Source organism: Lissotriton helveticus, chromosome 6 (assembly GCF_964261635.1).
Source record: "Lissotriton helveticus chromosome 6, aLisHel1.1, whole genome shotgun sequence".
Classification (NCBI taxonomy): Eukaryota; Metazoa; Chordata; class Amphibia; order Caudata; family Salamandridae; genus Lissotriton; species Lissotriton helveticus.
In genome coordinates, this window is record NC_136067.1 from 2,049,266,257 (window position 1) to 2,049,289,087 (window position 22,831).

General features: G+C 49.8%; 1 protein-coding gene across 1 annotated transcript in view; it reads left to right on the forward strand.

Annotated features, from left to right (window-relative positions):
• The first annotated feature begins 21,676 nt into the window (after positions 1–21,676).
• Positions 21,677–22,831, forward strand: part of SLC30A3 (solute carrier family 30 member 3) — a 534,152-nt gene continuing 532,997 nt past the window's right edge. Inside the window, exon 1 of the mRNA XM_078650094.1 lies at positions 21,677–21,921. Within this exon, the coding sequence (XP_078506220.1) occupies positions 21,839–21,921 (83 nt within the window). The 5' untranslated portion in view covers positions 21,677–21,838. The remainder of the gene's footprint in view (positions 21,922–22,831) is intronic.

Below are 22,831 nucleotides of genomic sequence, written 5' to 3' on the forward strand. Positions count from 1 at the left end.
TGATTCTGAAGAACACACCTCAAACTGCTGACATTCTGAACAACACACGTCAAGTTGTCAAGATTCTGAAGAATAAGCTTCAAACTCCCAGGATTCTGAAGAACAAACCTCAAATTGCCAGGATTCTGAAGAAAACCCTTCAAACCACCAAGATGCTGAAGAACACATCTCATTTAGCCAGGATTCTGAAGAACGCACCTTATGTCGCCCTGATTCTGAACACACCTCAAACTGCCAGGATTCTGAAGAACACCCTTCAAACCACCAAGAGGCTGGAGAACCCACCTCATGTGGCCAGGATTCTGTAGAATGCACCTTATACCTCCGGGATTCTGAACTCACCTCAGACCACAGAATTCTGAGGATCACACCTCAAGCTGCCAGGATTCTGAATAACACACCTCAAACTGACGGGATCCTAAAGCGCACACCTCAAATTGCTGGGATTCTGAAGAACACACCTCAAACTGCTGGGATTCTGAAGAACACACCTCAAACTGCTGGGATTCTGAAGAACCCACCTGCAACTATCAGGATTCTGGAGAAAACACTTAAAACTGCTAGGATTCGTTCAAATCACCAAGATGCTGAAGAATACACCTGATGTAGCCAGGAGTCTGAAGAGCACACCTTATATCACCCAGATTCTGAACACATCTCAGACCACCAATATTCTGAATAATACATTTCAACTGCCAGGATTCTGAAGAACCCACCTGCAACTGCCAGGATTCTGAAAAACATAACTCAAACTGCCAGGATTCTGAGGATCACACCTCAAACTGCTGGGATTCTGAAGAAGCCACCTGCAACTGCCAGGATTCTGAAAAACATAACTCAAACTACCAGGATTCTGAAGAACACACCTCAAACTGCTGGGATTCTGAAGAAGCCACCTGCAACTGCCAGGATTCTGAAAAACATAACTCAAACTGACAGGATTCTGAAGAACACACCGCCAACTGCTGGGATTCTGAAGAACCCACCTGCAACTGCCAAGATTCTGAAAATCATAACTCAAACTGTCAGGATTCTGAGGAACACACCTCAAACTGTCAGGTTTCTGAAAAAGATGCCTCAAGGCCTGGATTCTGAAGAACATAACACAAACTGCCAGGATTCTGAAAAGCACACCTCAAACTGCCAAGATTCTGAAGATCACACCTCAAACTGATGGAATTCTGAAGGATACATCTCAAACTGTCAGGATTAAGAAGAACATGCTTCAAACTGCCAGGATTTTGAAGAACACAGACAAATGGTCAGGTTCCTGAAGAACACACATCAAATAGTCAGGATTCTGAAGAACACACTTCAAGCTGCCAGGATTCCGGAGAACATCCTTCAAACCACCAAGATTCTGAAGAACACACCTCATGTAGCCAGGATTCTGAATAACACACCTTTTATCGTCGGGATTCTGAACAGTTCGGGCTGGACTGTTGCCATGAGGCACAGGGTCAGACTGATTTGCATATGGCCATGTCTGAACTGGGGTGGTGGAGTGAGCTAAAGAACGGTGATGGATTAAACCCAGATCAGTTGACTGGGGGGTGAGTGTTTGTATTGTCAACGCTCCTTCCATCACCACCTTTGGTTTTTCTTTGTTCGCACTAAGTTGGCAGGGTATGGTCAGACGTGAGTCCCTTGCTCACTTTTCCACTGGAGTCAAGCAAGCCCAGCTGAAGACGGCTGTAAGGCCAGAAACCGGTCCTGGGAAGCTTGATTCCGGACCAGGGAAGACATGGCTTGGCAGTTCGGGCTGGACTGTTGCCATGAGGCACAGGGTCAGACTGATTTGCATATGGCCATGTCTGAACTGGGGTGGTGGAGTGAGCTAAAGAACGGTGATGGATTAAACCCAGATCAGTTGACTGGGGGTGAGTGTTTGTATTGTCAACGCTCCGTCCATCACCACCTTTGGTTTTCCAGGTTCCTGAAGAACACACCTTAAATTGTCATGATTGTGAAGAACACACTTCAAGCTGCCAGGATTCCGGAGAACATCCTTCAAACCACCAAGATTCTGAAGAAAACACCTCATGTAGCCAGGATTCTGAATAACACAGCTATTATCGTCAAGATTCTGAACATACCAAAACCACCAGGATTCTGAAGGACACACCTCAAACTGCTGGGATTCTGAGGAACACACCTCAAACTGCTGGGATTCTGAAGAATACACCTCAAAGTACCGGGATTCGAAGATCATGTCTTAAACCACCAGGATTCTGAAGAACACACCTCAAACTGCTGGGATTCTGAAGAACACACCTCAAACTGCTGGGATTCTTAAGAACACTCCTCAAAGTACCGGGATTCGAAGATCACGTCTCAAACCGCCAGGATTCTTGAAAACACACCTCAAACTGCTGGGATTCTGAAGAACACACCTGAGAACACCAGGATTCTGAAAAACATACCTCAAACTGTCAGGATTCTGAACACACCTCAGACTGACAGGATTCTGAAGAAAAGAACACATCTCAAACCACCAGGATTCTGAAACACACCCTTCAAAACACTCGGGTCCTATTACACATAGGGTGCACTTTTCTTGTTTGCGCCATGGCACACCTTAAAGCAAGTGCTCCAGGTGCAAACAGGGAAAGTGCGCCCTATCAGGAAGAATGTGCTGCCCCAGGCCAGCTGAGAACTTGTGCTGCCCTGGGGGCAGCGCATCCAAGAGAACTATGGAGCAGCTATTTAGAAGCTGCTCTGGGTTTTTTTCTGTGTGGGCAGCAATCCGCCTGCAGTTTAAAGGCAGTAGAGAGATCCCCTTGCAAGTGGGTGCAGTGAGTGACTGCACAGCCTGCAGTGGGATGTCTGGGTGGCCATAGCATCCCCTGTCCCCCTTCCAGAGGGCTGCCATCAGGGGGCACACTGAAAGTCCACCACCTTTTTGCTATGCACTGCCAGTGTGCCTCTTAAAGGCATGTTTGCCTCTGCACCCATGTCTGTAATACGGCGCTGGCATAGAGACAAAGTAATTCCCTCATTTGCATGGGGCCACGCCCCATGCAAGTGAGATAATGCCCTCTCCCAATAACGCTGGCCCTGTATGTGCACCAGCGCTATCTGTATTACAGATGGGGCCTTACAAGCATCTGCAGCCCCTCCTGTTTTACCAAAGTGCCCAGGGGCACACGAAGCAGGGACAAACGCCCCCGGGGCACTTCTGTAATATGGCCCCAGGTTTCTGAAGAACATACCTCAAACTGCCAAGACTTTGAACAACACACCACAGATTGCCAAGGACTAGACATAACAGTGGCACCTTTTTCTTAGGTTTTGTTGGCCAGTCAGATGGGCAACAACTTCCTGTAGCCATGAAGCGGTCCACGTTGTAGATAAAATGTAAGGCAGCAGGTAGTAACAAAGAGGCACTCAAAAGGAGGAAAGAGCCCAAAAGACATAAAAGGCCCTCTGACTGGCAAGAATAGGTGCAACCTGGGTAGAGGAGCAGCTGACACTTACATTTTATATGCGCTGAGTAAGGATGAAATTCCTGGCCCGCGGTTGTTCTGAAAACAGGGCAGACGATGAAAAACACAGAATAGTCCAGAAGTTCTGTAAGAAGCTGGAAAAATAGGATGAAAATCAACAAAAGGCGAAGAAAGCAACGAAAAATACTTTGGGCGACAAAACCTTCCTTGATTCAGCAGACTCTCACAGGAATAAGACAGGAAGTGACATCATACAAGTGACTGAGCACCACCTTGTGTTGTGGTGAGGAATATGTCTATGGTAAGGGTGCTAACCTGACTTGATTAAATGATAAGTATGCCTTTTAAAGATGGGAAATTACATGGAGGAAGAAGGCTTTGTGGAGGACAATGTGGCATTCTTAGGGATTTCAAACTGTGTCTTCAGACCGGGCGCCTCCCCACCGGCTGTGGTACCCCGGGCATCCGCAGACTCACCAGCAGATGATCAAAACTGGTCTGGTGAAGTTGTTTGGGGTGTGGTAAAATGTACTCATTAGACCTGTCCACTCCTCCTGCGCCGGCCTGGAAAGAAAGCAGAGATGAGGAGCACTTGAAGGTGTCGGTGACAATACTCAAGGTGAGGACCACAGAGGTGCCCTCCTCCTTCAGAGCGGTGGCCTTGATAGGACAGACCCTCAGAGAGGTCTGCATCACACAAAATAGTTGCTCAACACTGGCCCAGTAGAAACTGCCAGGATCTGACAAGCACATCTCAAATGTCCAGCAATTTCAGAACACACCTCAAACTGCCTCAGACTAGCAGGACTTTGAGGGCCACACCTCAAGATGCCAGGACAGTCTCAACCTCATAGTTGTTGTTCCATTGTAAGCCCTCATCCGGTTTATTCCTTCAGATATCAGTTCTTAGTATTAGGACGTTGTCTGGAGTAAGCGGTAGAGACATCATCCCACCATGTTGGTGCTAATGTTACAATTCCTCTTCAGGAGCAGACAGGAGTCTCTCAGTTGGTTTCCTGACCCATCTGTAATCCTAATGGCTGGCCGTGTCTGTAAAGCCCTCCCAGCCTTTACTTGAGACTCAGAATTCTTTTGACAATGAAATTGATATATGTTTTGTCCTTGCTTATGGGTCTTCTCCAAGATCCTTCCTCATCTCCCTGTGCTGTGTCTTATGCTTGCATCAAACCCTGCATATGGCAACAGTCGGCGGTGTTTAGCCTTGAGAGCTGTCAACCTAGAACTGCTGTGGCGTCCACGACAGGTACGCGACACCCTAGAGCCAGGTCTGGGTAAACAACCTTAGGAACAGTTATTGCTAAATGCAGCCTTACCCATTGCGCCCCTCAGAAGTGTGTGGCAGGATTGTCATGAGAACATCCAGTTAGAGGGTAAACATGCCAGGCCTCTGTGGACAACCCGGCAGTGGCTGCCACCCTCGGTGGCACCACACACGCCCATCTTCTACCCATTCGCTAACCTTCTCAATCCAAATAACTGACTAACATATCCACCACTCAAATTACTTTCATATTTCACTATACTAATTCACCACTAACGCTGTGTGGCAGAGATACTCAAGGTACGGCCCGGGGGGCACATCCTCCTGACCTTTACATGTGGCCCCCTAGGCAACAGCAGCACTGGGCTACTGTTCACTTATTTAAAGGTTAATTGAAGTTAACAAAAGTAAGCACATAGGTTGTCCTGCACCACTTAACTTTAGGAACACCTTCATTCTCAAAGCCACTTGCAACAAAAGTGTAAACATAAGATGAGGTTTCTTCACAAGTTCAAAAGTGTATTTCATTAAAATGCAGACCCATTTCACCTTAGTATATAAGATTACACCAGTGCAGTGAGAAGTATTTTTTTGAAGTGATAGTTTTCAAATATGGATTTAGAAACATACATTCTTCCCCCACACTGACAACAAGGCCAATAGTGAACTAAGAGGTAAGCCAGTTGCTATGTGCACTTTTAGGGTGGCCTCCTATTGTACATGAACAACATTATAGTTTATTAAATCAAACACAAGAGAAGGTTTTGTGCAGCGCACATCCTGAAGTCATGTTGTTTCAAGGTCCTCCTATATGTGACAAATACAGAAAAATGAAGGAAAGTGAAAGAAAAAATTGTCTACAAGTGGGAATGCTGGGCTTAATCCCTGGATTTCTGGTTTCACATTGTACAATTCAGTCACTAGATGTACGAATTAATGAATGGATGAATATTAGTCTTATTAAGGGCGAACTTTGACCAAAGGCGTCAAGGAGCTGTGGACAGAGCCAGAGGTCGCAGGTACATAGAAGGCAAAGTGCCCGGTCTCCAAGGCCTTGTGGAAAAGAGAGTGGGACTCTTGTGCGGAGATTGACAGCGGGAGAGGGTTCCAGAGCTTAGAGGCAGCAACAGAGAAAGCTCTTCCCCCCACCTGGCTCTTCTGAACCTAGGAACTACCAGCCACCTTTTACTGGCAGATCTTAACTGTTTGGTAGGAACATATGCTTCGCTTCCCCAACAGCCACCTTATTGTGAACATCTTCCCACTTCCCCTGCCGGATCGCCACCCTGCTGGCATCGATGTGGCCCTCGGTCACATCACAGACGAAACTTTGCCGCCCTTGAGACAATGTTTGTGAGTACCCATGCTGTATGGGTTCCAGAGTAGTGTGCTACTCACCAAAAAAAGCACTTCAACACCCCTTCAGGGGTAGCAAGCGCTTCTCTATCCCTCCACTCTCCTTCTGAATGCAAATAACTGACTAACATCCACCACTCAAATCACTTTCATACTTTCACTATACTACTTCACCACTAATCCTTTATGGGTTCCGGAGTTATGTGCTACTCGCCGAAAAAGCGCTTCAACTCCCCCATCATGCGTAGCAACCGCTATATATATATATATACAAACCTTTTTCTCTCTTCTATCCATCCACTATCCTTCTCAATCCAAATAACTGACTGACATACCCACCGCTCAAATTACTTTCATATTTTCACTATACTAATTCTCTAATAATCCCTTATGGATTCCAGAGTGGCGTACTACTTTCCGAAAAGCGCTTTAACACCTCATCAGGGGTGGTAAGTGTTATATAAATGTAACTGCAATCACAATCTCTCTTCAGCTTGTCCCAAGGCCTGAGCACAACATGAAACAAATATTTCCAGGAGATAAGGAACAAAATAGGTGTTGAAGCTTATCTTTGAAGGGATAGAGTTTCCATCATTACCTGGGCACTGCCCCAGCTGTGTTTGCATTTGTGGCTGGAGTGGTAGTCGGTGGTGTCTTGGCGCAAGCTCTACTGAATCTATTGCAAAAGTTTGCAAATTGGTTTCCATGTTACTGCAGTGCAGTGTCAATGTACACTTTGCATACTGTTCTCTGAGATCCGGAAATATTGTGCGTGCACAGAATGCACTTTTTTTCATTGCGCATGCCTGCGCACTTTTCACCACATCCCACCCAAAACTGGGTCTGGGGTCTGCCCCACAATGAGTTCCGAAATTATAAATGTTATGTAATTTGGAACACTCCAAGGCCATCCTTAGAGAGGGCAGTGAATGGCTCGTGGCCATTGTAGAGCTGTCCGCCCACTTGCTGGACAGGAAGGAACCTATTAGTCACTCCTACCTTTAAACGCAAAAAAACATGGTGGCTCCCCTTTTGCAGTCTTCGCTCCTCAGTTTTGGAACCCGCTCCCTGCGGAGCTGAGGTCGGTCACCTTCTATGCACCTTTCAGGAAACAGCTGAAGACATGGTTGTTTTCTCAGGCATATGACAATTAGGCTTCCCCTCCGATGCTGCACTACTTTCAATCAATCAATCAATCAATCATGGTATTTGTAAAGCGCACTACATACCGGTGACGGTCTCAAGGCGCTAGGGGAGGGGATGCTGCTACTGCTCGAAGAGCCAGGTCTTGAGGAATCTTCTGAGGGTCAGCAGGTCTTGGGTCTGCAGTAGGTGGATGGGGAGGGTGTTCCAGGTCTTGGCGGCGAGGTGGGAGTATGATCTGCCGCCGGCGGTCGCTCTTCGGATGCGGGGGACGGTGGCGAGGGTGAGGGTGTAGAGGCTGAGTCGTCTGTTGAGGTACGCTGGTCCGGTGTTGTGGAGTGCTTTGTGTGCGTGCGTGAGGAGTTTGAAGGTTATCCTCTTGTTGATGGGGAGCCAGTGCAGGTCTCTCAGGTGGGGTGTGATGTTGCTGCGGCAGGGGATGTCGAGAATCAGGCGTGCGGAGGTGTTCTGGATGCGTTGAAGCCGTTTCAGGAGTTTGGCCGGCGCTCCTGCGTAGAGTGCGTTTCCGTAGTCCAGTTTACTTTCACACCAACGCCAAGAAACCGTTTGGTGAACGTGCGCTTGACAAGTCATTTTTAACATAACATAACAAGGAGGGAGATAAAATGGATTCAGCATGGACCGCGTGAGAGCCCAGGAACTTCGGCTGCAGGTGAAAATGACGGGTGACAAGTATATTTCGACCGGAGATTCCGTTCGTAATTCCTCATTCTTTGATCGTGGACTATGGTGCAGTTTTACGCAAAGTTTTTCTTAAAGACCCCAGGCTCGAGGTTGCGTCCGTGGCGTAAGGAAAATGATGCACCCCCCGCCCCTGCAAAGTGCATGGAGGCGGCTCCCCACCTTCGGACCCAGTCGGGAGATCTCAAACCAGGGGGCCGCCGCCCGTGCACAAAGTTGGGGGGGGAGCCCTCCGGCACCCCATGGGCTCTTGTCACGCCACTGCGTTGCCTCGCAGGTTACGCAATGTGGTGCAAAGCTTTGCTCTTGTTCTCAATTCACAAACCATGGGGCATATTATCAAGAATGGCTTTACAATTATCGCCGCTTTAGCGGCAGGAAACTGCCACTAAAGCGGCAATAATGGGCTTGATAATATGCCCTTGTGAATTCCCATAGAAGTCCAGGTTCTGGTGATAATTTTAACGCCATTCTTGATAATATAGCCCTATATCTTATGTCTTCCACTGAGGGAACCTGGCATCTGCCTTGGAATGAAAACATTTGCGCCCAGGAGGAGGGGCGTGGCGCGCATGGCCGGACCCCAGTGCCTTGAAGCCATCTGGTAAGGTGGCCCAGGTGCTGCTGCGGGTCAGTGACGCAGATCAGCGCCCTGAAGCAGTGAGTCAATGGAAGTTGGCACCGTCACGGAACGTTACTTCGCATCATTAATACGCGATACATATCTGAGTGCGTCACGGTGCCCACACAGCTCTAGCGTTAACCCAGCAGCAGGGGCAGAGTGAGTTTCTTGGCACTCACTTGTTCCTTTCGGCTGCCTCTGAACACCTTATCCCACAGAGCCATTTCATGCTGATCACAGTTCAAGATAAAATGCCACCTTACACATTCATTAACCACGTTCGCGTTACGAAAACTCTTGTTTATCTGGTTCTGTGCGATAACCAGTGGTGCGCAAAACACTATTTCACTGGAAAATCTTTACGAAGTTCTCCATTTCACCCCCAAGAAGATGGCAAGATGGCCAAGCTCAGCCCGGGTGCAGCGCACAGCGCGCACACCTTTCACTGCACACTGTGTGGAGTTATGAAACTTGAAACGGTGTGCAGGTAGAACTAGACTGGGCAGCTTATACAAGCCCCTTGCGCCTCTTTTACGCCGCCGTTGCGTCACTTTTGTGATGCAACGGCAGCGCAAAAGAGGCGCAAGGGGCTTGTAAATCTGCCCCAGGAAGTTTACGGTTCGCTGAGCTGTCCTGTGCACAAAGGCGTAGCAAAATACACGGACGCTAAATGTTCTCTGCAAATGACATTTTATGACTGGACATGTTTGCATTAAATAAGGATGTATGTGGCACGCGGTATTGCAAAACCCATGCTGAACTTCACACAGTTGCAAAGATGCCAACTATTTTTGGAGGGAGAAGGAACACTGGAGTGAAAAATACAGTGGAAAAATGGACTGTGAGTTTGAGCAGCAATTAAAACAAGCATTTGCAATGCAATAGGTCTCGCAGCATTAAAGTTTGAGTTACTGGCATTGTAAATGACAATGCTTTGCATTAATTTTTTTTCTTTAATTTGCAATTGGTATATAAATATTGTTTGTGAATGGTTAGCTGTTGCTTATGCTAAGCAAAGTTGGCAGTAATAAAGAGTGCTAGTCTTGCTTGTTATAAGCATGCTGATTTAAAGCACTCTGATACCTGTGGGTAAAGTTTGCGCCATATTAAAGTGAAAACTAATAAATAAATTTAAAAAAACCCTACCTGTACCACGTCCACCAGACCATAAATAACGTGCAAAAAGAAAATACCATTCACCGTCTCCTTCTAGGAATGGGGCTGCCCACTATGATCCCATACTGAAACCCCCAGCAGGCAATACAAAATATAAAAACATCGGGGTGGAACACAAACGATATAAAATAATGGGTTAGGCATAAAAATACCAAAACGTTTGGGGTAGATGGGGCGAGACATACAATTTAACAATAATAATCCCGAGTAACAATTTAGTCCTGATTAGCATGACGATTGTGTGTTTGATGGTAGCCAAGTAGACAAAATATTTAGAACATCGAACAGACCGGGAAGGCTTAAATTAAGGGGGGTCTCGCTACAAGCAGGAGAGGAGAGAACGGGGATGGAGCCCCCAAATATACTTTGAGAGTGGTCCGTTGCCAACGCTACCTGCACCCCATCTTTCTGTACAGTACACACAACAGGCAGAGAACACTCATGCCTGCAGCGCCGAGGAGGGCGGGGGTGCTCGAGCAAGCCATCATGCCCGTGTGCACGCCAGGCAAATGTACATGTCGGTGATATTCCGTGTATGTGGAGAGTGGTTACTGCCCTGCCAGCTCCTGTGACAGAAGTGGGTATACCCACAACTCCGTGAGGCACGTAGTGCAGAAGTGAAGACATGGGGGCGGCGAGGGGGGGCGTTCTTGGAAGCAATAACATGTGTGACCATTAACGGGGGAGGGGGAGAGTGGGCTTCCCGTGGGTCTGTAACCCGGCCTGAGTGATGGCCCTGTCGGATGGAGGAGAAATGCAGAGGGGTGGACAGACATCCGGCTTCGGGGCATAAATGAATAAGTGGGTAATTATTGGGGGGTTTTAAAGCGCCGACTTGGCGCCTTTGGTCCTGTCGCTGCCCCCTCAGTCATGCCCACTGTCACTGGCCCCCGTCCTCCCTCCTGTCTGTATTCCCGTCCTGTCCTATTTGCGCCCCTCCAAACCCTGCCTTTTGTTACAGTCTTGTCTGATGTCACTACCACTGTCCTGCAGGTCGTCACTGGCACCCCTCCCTGTCCTGTGTACTGGCACTGCCCTCCAGTCTGGTCTGCCGTCCCTGTCCTTCCTGCTGTCACTGGCCTCTCTCAGGCCTCCCGCTGCCACTGACCCCCGGCTCCCCCCCACCCCTCGCCGGTCGGACCCCCAGCCCTCCCGGGGATCGCATTCACAGAGGACAGAGTGCTGTTGTCCTGGGAGACGGGTTTGTTGTCTGCAGGCCCGGGGTGGGCAGGGATGCCTGTGCTGGGAAGAGCATGAGGGGGCGGCCATTGGCACAGTTAAAAGAAAAAAAAAAGGAAAAAAAGTGCTATGATGCGGTCAATGCTGGCAGTGTCATAGCGCTTTTTTTTTAACCTGCATCATAGCAGAGAGTGAGTAACTACGTTTTATTTGGTTGCACAGTTAATTTAAACCATTGCAACAATAAACCAGAATATATCAAAAGAAGAGCAATACGTTTAAGAAACAGTTCCACAGTGCGAGAAATCAAACGCTGTCTTGTGTGCAAATAAAAACAATCATTAAAGAGTTTAATTTCAATCACAGCCATCTGCTGCAATTTATCTGCTGACCGTTTTGCAGAGAGGGCAAGACGTTCGTACAATATACCATTATTGGTGGGCGGCTCAAGCTCGTTTCCAATACCCAAAAGCTGACTGAATGATTTTATTGAAATACCATTGTGGGCAACCCTGGGATCTGCAAGCCGGGTCAGAGGTGCATGTGCTGAGGCATCTGCGCACTGAGGACGGCGACAGTGTGCTGCAGGGCAGGATGAGGGAGAAACCGGAACCTACAAGAAGCGCAGCATTCAGAAGCATGGCCGCGTCGGATTCCGACGCGCGCCTCGGGATTGGATCGCGTGCGTGAGCTGTCTACATTACAAGCTCGCGCGCGCGACCCAATCCGAAGGCGCGGGTCGAAATCCGACGCGCGCGTGGCCAGGTCTTGTAGCCACATTCCAATCGTTGTCGGCTGAGCCGACAGGTATAGTTCTCTGTCGAGAACGCGCTTCGCGCGTTTAGCCGAGACCTAAAAAAAATAGGCGAAACTTCACCCAGTGACAAGGAGGGGAGAGTAGGGGAAAAAGACAAGAAGGATTTATGCAAAGCTTGTAGAAAAAGAAACAGACAAAATCCATTTTTTCAACATTACTGGCATGTATGCGTTAACAATAGCACGTGAAAAGCAAGTCAGAAAAGACATTCTATGACATGAAGTCAATACAACTGTAAAAGCCATTTGCTTTGAAAATGTTAATGAAACAGTCGAGGTGAATTGGTTGCTCGATAAAATCTTATACAACTTTGGTGAAAGAATCCGGCGGAATATGTGTTTGCTGTCTAGTGACATGTGGATTTGTGTGTCATATGATTGAGGAAGGAAAATCATTTACATGTCGGTAGTTGACAGAATTTAAACATCCAGGTGATGTTAAAGTTGCAGCAGCTTCCATTCATATTTGTGATCAACACTTGTTAACTCCCCTTCTGAAAAAGAATACATTCTTGATGACCAAATTATTCATCACAAAGATTTCGAGAAAAAAAAGGATTTATCACCAGCGCAGTACTTATATAATCACATAGGTGAATAGTTGAGTTTAGGTCTCGTTTTAGCCAAAGCGCCTGTGTTGGCTGCGAGACTTATGTAAGGGGCTTTCAGAAATGCACCCAAAGGCTTTTCCAGGCGGATTGCCTACAGTGCATGTTTGCTGGGCGCGTGCACATCACACACCATTTGGATTCCACTTAACACTGAGATAGGGGTTTTCCTATCGAGCATAGCTACCCGCTGGAGGGTTCACAGGATTGGGGGGAGAGGTGGCATGGCAGGCTGTATTAAGGCGCATCCAGTTGCTCATGATCGTTTCCTAAGGTTGCTAACGAGATGGGGGTTGTTGGGGGGGTTCCTGAGAGGGGTTGTTCACAAATGGAAAAGCGGACATGAGGTCTTCCTACTAGATGGCTGCGATTGACTCTTGCTTTAAGTCCTTTAATTTCTCATGGTTACCGCTGCCCGGCCTCCGGGATGTGGGCACACGGGCTGTGTAACGAGATTCTAAGAGATTGGTACGAAGCAGCCACTGGGTTTGGAACTGTAAAATGTGATTACATGTAACTTTTATATTGTCTGCAATAAAAATATATTTTTTTTAAAAATCACACACCATTTGGCAGCCTGTGACATCAGACTTCAAACACTTCAAATGAATCTGCTCCCCCCCCCCCCGCCGTTTCTGGCTTTTCTCTCTGAAGGCTGTCATGTCCAAGATCTCACCAGATTAAACAGCTGTAGTAATGCGCCCATAAATTATAATGTTGCTTCCTGCTACTTTGGTGTCACCTCCGCTTTCATCATTGGATCCCAATCTTTTGCTATCTAGACGTTGTAAAATGGAAATGAAAGATTTCATTATGTCCTGATTAGAGTCACTTTCGGAAAGTCTTACAGAAACTACACTGTATGCATTCCTACCCGTTCTGGTCTCGTTTCTTGGAGGTTTATGGCACTCCTACCCGTTCTGGTCTCGTTTCTAAGAGGTTTATGGCGCTGTTCATTCACACTTGCCAGAGATGCCGAAAGAGCCCTTTTGAGCTTCTAATTTAATTATGTGCTAAGAAATGTTTTATTGTGTACTGTACCGCAATGCCAAATTCTGTGTGAAGTCCGTGCATTGCAACAAACGCCTAGAGGCGGTGCTGAATTTTGCACAGCCTGCTGGCAGACTCCTGCAGGATTACCACCATACCCACCTCCACCACCACCACCAGGTCCACCACCCACCACCACCACCATGTCCACCACCACTACCACCACCACCATGTCGACCACCACTACGTCCACCACCACCATGTCCACCACCACCACATCCACCACCACACCCACCTCCACCACCACCACGTCCACCACCACCACACCCAGCACCACCACCACCACATCCATCACCACCATGTCCACGTCCACCATGTCCACCACCACCATGTCCACCACCACCACACCTACCACGTCCACCACCACATCCACCACCACCATGTCCACCACCACATCCACCACCACCACCACACCCACCACCACAACAACATCCACCACACCCACCACCACCACATCCACCACCACCACATCCACCCCCACTACATCCACCACCACCATGTCCACCACCACCACGTCCACCACAAACACCTCCACCACCACTACCACCACATTCACCACCACCATGTCCACACCACCATGTCCACCACCACCACGTCCTCCACCACATCCATCACCACCATGTCCACAACCACCACGTCCACCACCACGTCCACCACTACCACGTCCACCACTACCACGTCCACCACATCCACCACCACCACCACATCCTCCACCACCACATCCACCACCACCACGTCCACCACAACCACATCCACCACCACCACCATGTCCACCACCACTACCACCACCACCATGTCCACCACCACCACTTCCACCACCACCACCACATCCACCACTACATCCACCACCACATCCACCACCACTACGTCCACCACCACCACCATGTCCACCACCACCATGTCCACCACCACGTCCAACACCACCATGTCCACCACCATGGACACCACGTCCACCACGAGGACACTACCACGTCCACCGCCACCAGGTCTACCTCCACCACCACCACATCCACTACCACCACCACGTCCACCACTACATCCACCATGTCCTCCACCACCATGTCCACCACCACGTCCACCACCACCACGTCAACCACCACCATGTCCACCACCAACATGTCCACCACCACCATGACCACCACCAACACCACCACATCCACCACCACCACGTCCACCACCACCATGTCCACCACCACCAGGTCCACCACCACTTCCACAACCACCACTTCCACCACGTCCACCACCACCACATCCACCTCCATTACGTCCACCACCACCATGTCCACCACCACCACGTCCTCCACTACACCCACCTCCACCACCACCACCACCACCACGTCCACCACCACCACATCCACCACCACATCCACCACCACCATGTCCACCACCACCATGTCAACCACCACCATGTCCACCACCAACACCACCACATCCACCACCACGTCCACCACCACCACGTCCACCACCACCACGTCCACCACCACCACGTCCACCACCACCATGTCCACCATGTCCACCATGTCCACCACCACATCCATCACTTCCACCACCACTACGTCCACCCCCACTATGTCCACCAACACCATGTCCACCACCACCATGTCCACCACCACCATGTCGACCACCAACATGTCGACCACATCCACCACCACGTCCTCTACCACCATGTCCACCACCACCATGTCCAGCACCACCACCACCATGACCACCACCACGGCCACCACAACGTCCACCACGAGGCCACTGCCATGTCCACCACCACCACGTCTACCTCCACCACCACCACATCCACTACCACCACCATGTCCACCACCACGTCCACCACCACCACCACCATGTCCACCACCAACACCACCACATCCACCACCACACCCACCACCACCTCCTCCACCACCATGTCCACAATCACCACCTCCACCACCACTACGTCCACCACCACCATGTCCACCACTACCACGTCTTCCACCACATCCACGTCCACCACCACCACACCCACCTACACCACCACCACGTCCACCACCACGTCCACCACCACCACGTCCACCACCACCACGTCCACCACCACGGCCACCACCACGGCCACCACCACGTCCACCATGAGGCCACCTCACTCTATCTATCTATCGCCCTCACTCTATCTATCTATCGCCCTCACTCGATCTATCTATCACCCTCACTCTATCTATCTATCGCCCTCACTCTATCTATCTGTCGCCCTCACTCTATCTATCTGTCGCCCTCACTCTATCTATCTGTTGCCCTCACTCTATCTATCGCCCTCACTCTATCTATCTATCTATGTATCTATCTATCTATCTATCTATCTATCTATCTATCTATCTATCTATCTATCTATCTATCTATCGCCCTACTCTATCTATCGCCCTCACTCTATCTATCTATCGCCCTCACTCTATCTATCTGTCGCCCTCACTCTATCTATCTGTCGCCCTCACTCTATCTATCTGTCGCCCTCACTCTATCTATCGCCCTCACTCACTCTATCTATCTATCTATCTATCTATCTATCTATCTATCTATCTATCTATCTATCTATCTATCGCCCTCACTCTATCTATATATCTATCTATCTATCTATCGCCCTCACTCTATCTATCTCTAGCCCTCACTCTACCTATCTATCTATCTATCTATCTATCTATCTTTCGCCCTCTATCTATCGCCCTCTATCTATCTATAGCCCTCACTCTATCTATCTATTGCCCTCACTCTATCTATCGCCCCTCACTCTATCTATCTATCGCCCCTCACTCTATCTATCTATTGCCCCTCACTCTATCTATCTATCTATCTATCGCCCTCACTCTATGACCCTCACTCTATGTATCGCACTCACTCTTTTGCCCTCACTCTATCTATCTATCGCCCTCACTCTATCTATCTATCGCCCTCACTCTATCTATCTATCTATCTATCTATCTATCTATCTATCTATCTATCTATCTATCGATCGCCCTCACTCTATCGCCCTCCCTCTATCTATCTATCGCCATCCCTCTATCTATCTATCGCCCTCACTCTATCTATCTATCGCCCTCACTCTATCTATCTATCGCCCTCACTCTATCTATATATTGCACTCACTCTATCTATCGCATCACCACAGCATCACTCAGCACCACAACAGCATCACTCAGGGGCACCACAACATTACTATGCGCTACCACTGCATCACTGAACGCAACAGCATCACTCGTCGCCACCACAACATCACTCAGCGCCACCACAGCATCAATCTGTGCAACCATTTAACAACAACTGGTTCAAATATGTTCTCTCAATGTTTCAAGCTTTATAAGAAATGTCACAAAAAGATGTTAATATTTCACTTCTGTTCTTGGATTTTCGTCACAATAAAATACACTGAACATAATCTTCACAAAAGTTATTTACAAAAGTTTAAGCTATTGCCATTATAAATTACAATAGCTTTTATTTAAGTATTATTAAAAAAAAATGTAAAGCCATTGTTATTTGTAATATCAATACATCTAAGTCACGTCAATACAACACATATTGCATTACAAATGCTATAGGTGTCACATTTGCGAAAGTTAAAACTATTGACATCGTAAATGACAAAGCTATTAATTTAGCTATTTTCAAAACCAACACATAAATAAAAAATGTGTCATCTACAATACCAATAGCTCAAACTTTCCTAATGCGAGACCTATTGCATTGCAAATGCTTTTCTTTTGGTAGCAAATCTTTGTTCTGCACTTTAAATGTCCTAATAACGGGTGTGGACCACATTGAGTATGAAGCCAGCACCCTTCATAACTTCTGGAGAAGCGGGGACTATTTAATGTTTTGATTTATGTTCCTTAATGGTCCTTTTTAGGTCACGTTTTAGCCAATGCGCATGTGTTGGCTGCAAGACTTATGTAAGGGGCTTTCAGAATTGCACCCAAAGGCTTTTCCAGGCGGATTGCCTACAGTGCATGTGTGCTGGGTGCGTGCACATCACACACCATTTGGCAGCCTGTCACTGTGACATCAGACTTCAAACACTTCTAAGGATCCAGCTCCCCCGCCCGCCGCCGTTTCTGGCTTTGCTCGTTGAAGGCTGTCATGCCCAAGATCACACCTGATTAAACAGCCGAGGTAATGCACCAGTATATTGTTGCTTCCTGCTACTTTGGTGTCACCTCCGCTTTCATCATTGAATCCCAGTCTTTTGTTATCTAGATGTTGTAAAATAGACATGAAAGGTTTAGTTATGTTCTGATTAGGGTCACTTTCGGAAAGTCTTACAGAAACTACACTGTACGCATTCCTACCCGTTCTGGTCTCGTTTCTTAGAGGTTTATGGTGCTGTTCATTCACACTTGCTAGAGATGCCGAAAGAGCAGTGGTGTGGGCTTGTCATACAGTGCATACAGTGTCAGTGCAGTGGTGTGGGCTTGTCATACAGTGTCAGTGCAGTGGTGTGGGCTTGTTGTCATACAGTGCTACAGTGTCCGTGCAGTGGTGTGGGCTTGTCATACAGTGCATAAAGTGTCAGTGCAGTGGTGTGGGCTTGTCATGCAGTGTATACAGTGTCAGTGCAGTGGTGTGGGCTTGTCATGCTGTGCATACAGTGTCAGTGCAGTGGTGTGGGCTTGTCATGCAGTGCATACAGTGTCAGTGCAGTGGTGTGGGCTTGTCATATGGTGTCAGTGCAGTGGTGCGGGCTTGTCATAAAGTGCATACAGTGTCAGTGCAGTGGTGTGGGCTTGTCATACAGTGTCAGTGCAGTGGTGTGGGCTTGTCATACAGTGTCAGTGCAGTGGTGTGGTCTTGTCATACAGTACATACAGTGTCAGTGCAGTGGTGTGGGCTTGTCATACAGTGCATAAAGTGTCAGTGCAGTGGTGTGGGCTTGTCATACAGTACATACAGTGTCAGTGCAGTGGTGTGGGCTTGTCATGCAGTGCCAGTGCAGTGGTGTGGGCTTGTCACACAGTGTCAGTGCAGTGGTGTGGGCTTGTCATTCAGTGCATACAGTGTCAGTGCAGTGGTGTGGGCTTGTCATAAAGTGTCAGTGCAGTGGTGTGGGCTTGTCATTCAGTGCATACAGTGTCAGTGCAGTGGTGTGGGCTTGTCATTCAGTGCATACAGTGTCAGTGCAGTGGTGTGGGCTTGTCATAAAGTGTCAGTGCAGTGGTGTGTGCTTGTCATACAGTGTCAGTGCAGTGGTGTGGGCTTGTCATAAAGTGTCAGTGCAGTGGTGTGGGCTTGTCATACAGTGTCAGTGCAGTGGTGTGGGCTTGTCATACAGTGTCCGCGCAGTGGTGTGGGCTTGTCATACAGTGCATAAAGTGTCAGTGCAGTGGTGTGGGCTTGTCATGCAGTGTATACAGTGTCAGTGCAGTGGTGTGGGCTTGTCATGCAGTGCATACAGTGCAGTGGTGTGGGCTTGTCATGCAGTGCATACAGTGTCAGTGCAGTGGTGTGGGCTTGTCATATGGTGTCAGTGCAGTGGTGCGGGCTTGTCATAAAGTGCATACAGTGTCAGTGCAGTGGTGTGGGCTTGTCATACAGTGTCAGTGCAGTGGTGTGGGCTTGTCATACAGTGTCAGTGCAGTGGTGTGGTCTTGTCATACAGTACATACAGTGTCAGTGGTGTGGGCTTGTCATACAGTGCATAAAGTGTCAGTGCAGTGGTGTGGGCTTGTCATACAGTACATACAGTGTCAGTGCAGTGGTGTGGGCTTGTCATGCAGTGCCAGTGCAGTGGTGTGGGCTTGTCACACAGTGTCAGTGCAGTGGTGTGGGCTTGTCATTCAGTGCATACAGTGTCAGTGCAGTGGTGTGGGCTTGTCATAAAGTGTCAGTGCAGTGGTGTGGGCTTGTCATTCAGTGCATACAGTGTCAGTGCAGTGGTGTGGGCTTGTCATTCAGTGCATACAGTGTCAGTGCAGTGGTGTGGGCTTGTCATAAAGTGTCAGTGCAGTGGTGTGTGCTTGTCATACAGTGTCAGTGCAGTGGTGTGGGCTTGTCATAAAGTGTCAGTGCAGTGGTGTGGGCTTGTCATACAGTGTCAGTGCAGTGGTGTGGGCTTGTCATTCAGTGCATACAGTGTCAGTGCAATGGTGTGGGCTTGTCATAAAGTGTCAGTGCAGTGGTGTGGGCTTGTCATTCAGTGCATACAGTGTCAGTGCAGTGGTGTGGGCTTGTCATTCAGTGCATACAGTGTCAGTGCAGTGGTGTGGGCTTGTCATAAAGTGTCAGTGCAGTGGTGTGTGCTTGTCATACAGTGTCAGTTCAGTGGTGTGGGCTTGTCATAAAGTGTCAGTGCAGTGGTGTGGGCTTGTCATACAGTGTCAGTGCAGTGGTGTGTGCTTGTCATACCGTGTCAGTGCAGTGGTGTGGGCTTGTCATAAAGTGTCAGTGCAGTGGTTTGGGCTTGTCATACAGTGTCCGTGCAGTGGTGTGGGCTTGTCACACAGTGCCAGTGCAGTGGTGTGGGCTTGTCACACAGTGTCAGTGCAGTGGTGTGGGCTTGTCATGCAGTGTCCGTGCAGTGGTGTGGGCTTGTCATGCAGTGCATACAGTGTCAGTGCAGTGGTGTGGGCTTGTCATACAGTGCATAAAGTGTCAGTGCAGTGGTGTGGGCTTGTCATGCAGTGCATACAGTGTCAGTGCAGTGGTGTGGGCTTGTCATGCAGTGCATACAGTGTCAGTGCAGTGGTGTGGGCTTGTCATGCAGTGCATACAGTGTCAGTGCAGTGGTGTGGGCTTGTCATACAGTGCATACAGTGTCAGTGCAGTGGTGTGGGCTTGTCATACAGTGTCAGTGCAGTGGTGTGGGCTTGTCACACAGTGTCAGTGCAGTGGTGTGGGCTTGTCATTCAGTGCATACAGTGTCAGTGCAGTGGTGTGGGCTTGTCATTCAGTGCATACAGTGTCAGTGCAGTGGTGTGGGCTTGTCATTCAGTGCATACAGTGTCAGTGCAGTGGTGTGGGCTTGTCATAAAGTGTCAGTGCAGTGGTGTGGGCTTGTCATACAGTGTCAGTGCAGTGGTGTGGGCTTGTCATTCAGTGCATACAGTGTCAGTGCAGTGGTGTGGGCTTGTCATAAAGTGTCAGTGCAGTGGTGTGGGCTTGTCATTCAGTGCATACAGTGTCAGTGCAGTGGTGTGGGCTTGTCATTCAGTGCATACAGAGTCAGTGCAGTGGTGTGGGCTTGTCATAAAGTGTCAGTGCAGTGGTGTGTGCTTGTCATACAGTGTCAGTTCAGTGGTGTGGGCTTGTCATACAGTGTCAGTGCTGTGGTGTGGGCTTGTCATACAGTGTCAGTGCAGTGGTGTGGGCTTGTCATACAGTGTCAGTGCAGTGGTGTGGGCTTGTCACACAGTGTCAGTGCAGTGGTGTGGGCTTGTCATACAGTGTCAGTGCTGTGGTGTGGGCTTGTCATACAGTGTCAGTGCAGTGGTGTGGGCTTGTCATACAGTGTCAGTGCAGTGGTGTGTTCGTGTCACGCAGTGCCAGTGCAGGGGTGAGGGGTCTCCGCTCAGTGCCAGTGCAGTGGTATGGGCGTGTCCACACAGTGTCAGTGCAGTGGTGTGGGCTTGTCATACAGTGTCAGTGCAGTGGTGTGGGCGTGTCCACACAGTGTCAGTGCAGTGGTGTGGGCTTGTCATACAGTGTCAGTGCAGTGGTATGGGCGTGTCCACACAGTGTCAGTGCAGTGGTGTGGGCTTGTCATACAGTGTCAGTGCAGTGGTGTGTTCATGTCACGCAGTGCCAGTGCAGGGGTGAGGGGTCTCCGCTCAGTGCCAGTGCAGTGGTATGGGCGTGTCCACACAGTGCCAGTGCAGTGGTGTGGGCTTGTCACACAGTGTCAGTGCAGTGCAGTGGGCGTGTCGTACAGTGCCAGTGCAGTGGTGTGTTCGTGTCACGCAGTGCCAGTGCAGGGGTGAGGGGTCTCCGCTCAGTGCCAGTGCAGTGGTATGGGCGTGTCCACACAGTGCCAGTGCAGTGGTGTGGGCTTGTCACACAGTGTCAGTGCAGTGCAGTGGGCGTGTCGTACAGTGCCAGTGCAGTGGTGTGTTCGTGTCACGCAGTGCCAGTGCAGGGGTGAGGGGTCTCCGCTCAGTGCCAGTGCAGTGGTGTGGGCGTGTCCACACAGTGTCAGTGCAGTGGTGTGGGCGTGTCATGCAGTGCAGAGCAGGGGTGAGGGGTCCCCGCTCGGTGTCACTGTCTCTTTAAGGCTGGAGTCGCCGGATCAGCCCCCGGGAGCGGACCGTGTCAGTGCGCTGGAGCCCTCAGACTGCGCAGGACACACGGAGTGGCTGCGGGCGCGCCGGGAGTCTCTGCTGGATCTTGGGCTCCGAGGGAGAGGTCTGGGTGCCGGGAGCCCGAGGGGAGGACGCCGCCTGTGGGGAGCCCCCTCCTGCCGGACACACGGTCCCTCCAAAGCCCGGCACCCCCCGGGGAGACAAGGACAGCCATGGACCCCGGGACCAACTCGGAGACTTCCCGCCTGGTGATGGGGCAGCGGAGCGGCGGGGGCTGCAGCGTCCGGCTCAAGAGGTGAGCGCTGGGGGGACCGGGCGACCATGGGGGGCCCGGGAGGGACGGGAGAGGCGAGGGGGGAAAGAGGGACCACGAATGAGACATGCACTCCAGACCACGGGGGTGGATAAGTGAGAGGGGGTGGAGAGAAAGAGCGGGGCTGGGGAGAAAGGGAGAGGGGGGATGGAGAGAGAGAGAGGGGATCGGGAGAAAGAGAGAGAAAGGGGGAGAGAAAGAGAGAGGGGGGATCGGGAGAAAGAGAGAGAGGGGATGGAGAGCGAGAGAGAGAGGGGGGAGAGAAAGAGAGAGGGGATGGATAGAAAGAGAGAGAGGGAGGAGAGAAAGAGAGAGAGGGAGGAGAGAAAGAGAGAGGGGGGATGGAGAGAGAGAGAGGGGATCGGGAGAAAGAGAGAGAGGGGGAGAGAAAGAGAGAGGGGATGGAGAGAAAGAGAGAGAGGGGGTGGAGAGAACGAGAGAGAGAGGGGGAGAGAGGGAGAGAGAGGGGGTGGAGAGAACGAGAGAGAGAGAGAGGGAGAGAGAGGGGTGGAGAGAAAGAGAGAGAGGGGGTGGAGAGAAAGAGAGCGAGGGGATGGAGAGAAAGAGAAAGAGGGGATGGAGAGAAAGAGAGAGAGGGGGTGGAGGGAAAGAGAGAGGGAGAGAGGGAGAGGATGGAGAGAAAGAGAGAGAGGGGGTGGAGGGAAAGAGAGAGGGAGAGAGGGAGAGGATGGAGAGAAAGAGAGAGAGGGGGTGGAGGGAAAGAGAGAGGGGGTGGAGGGAAAGAGAGAGGGGGTGGAGAGAAAGAGAGAGAGGGGGTGGAGGGAAAGAGAGAGAGGGGTGGAGGGAAAGAGAGAGGGGGTGGAGAGAAAGAGAGAGAGGGGGTGGAAAGAGAGAGGGAGAGGATGGAGAGAAAGAGAGAGAGGGGGTGGAG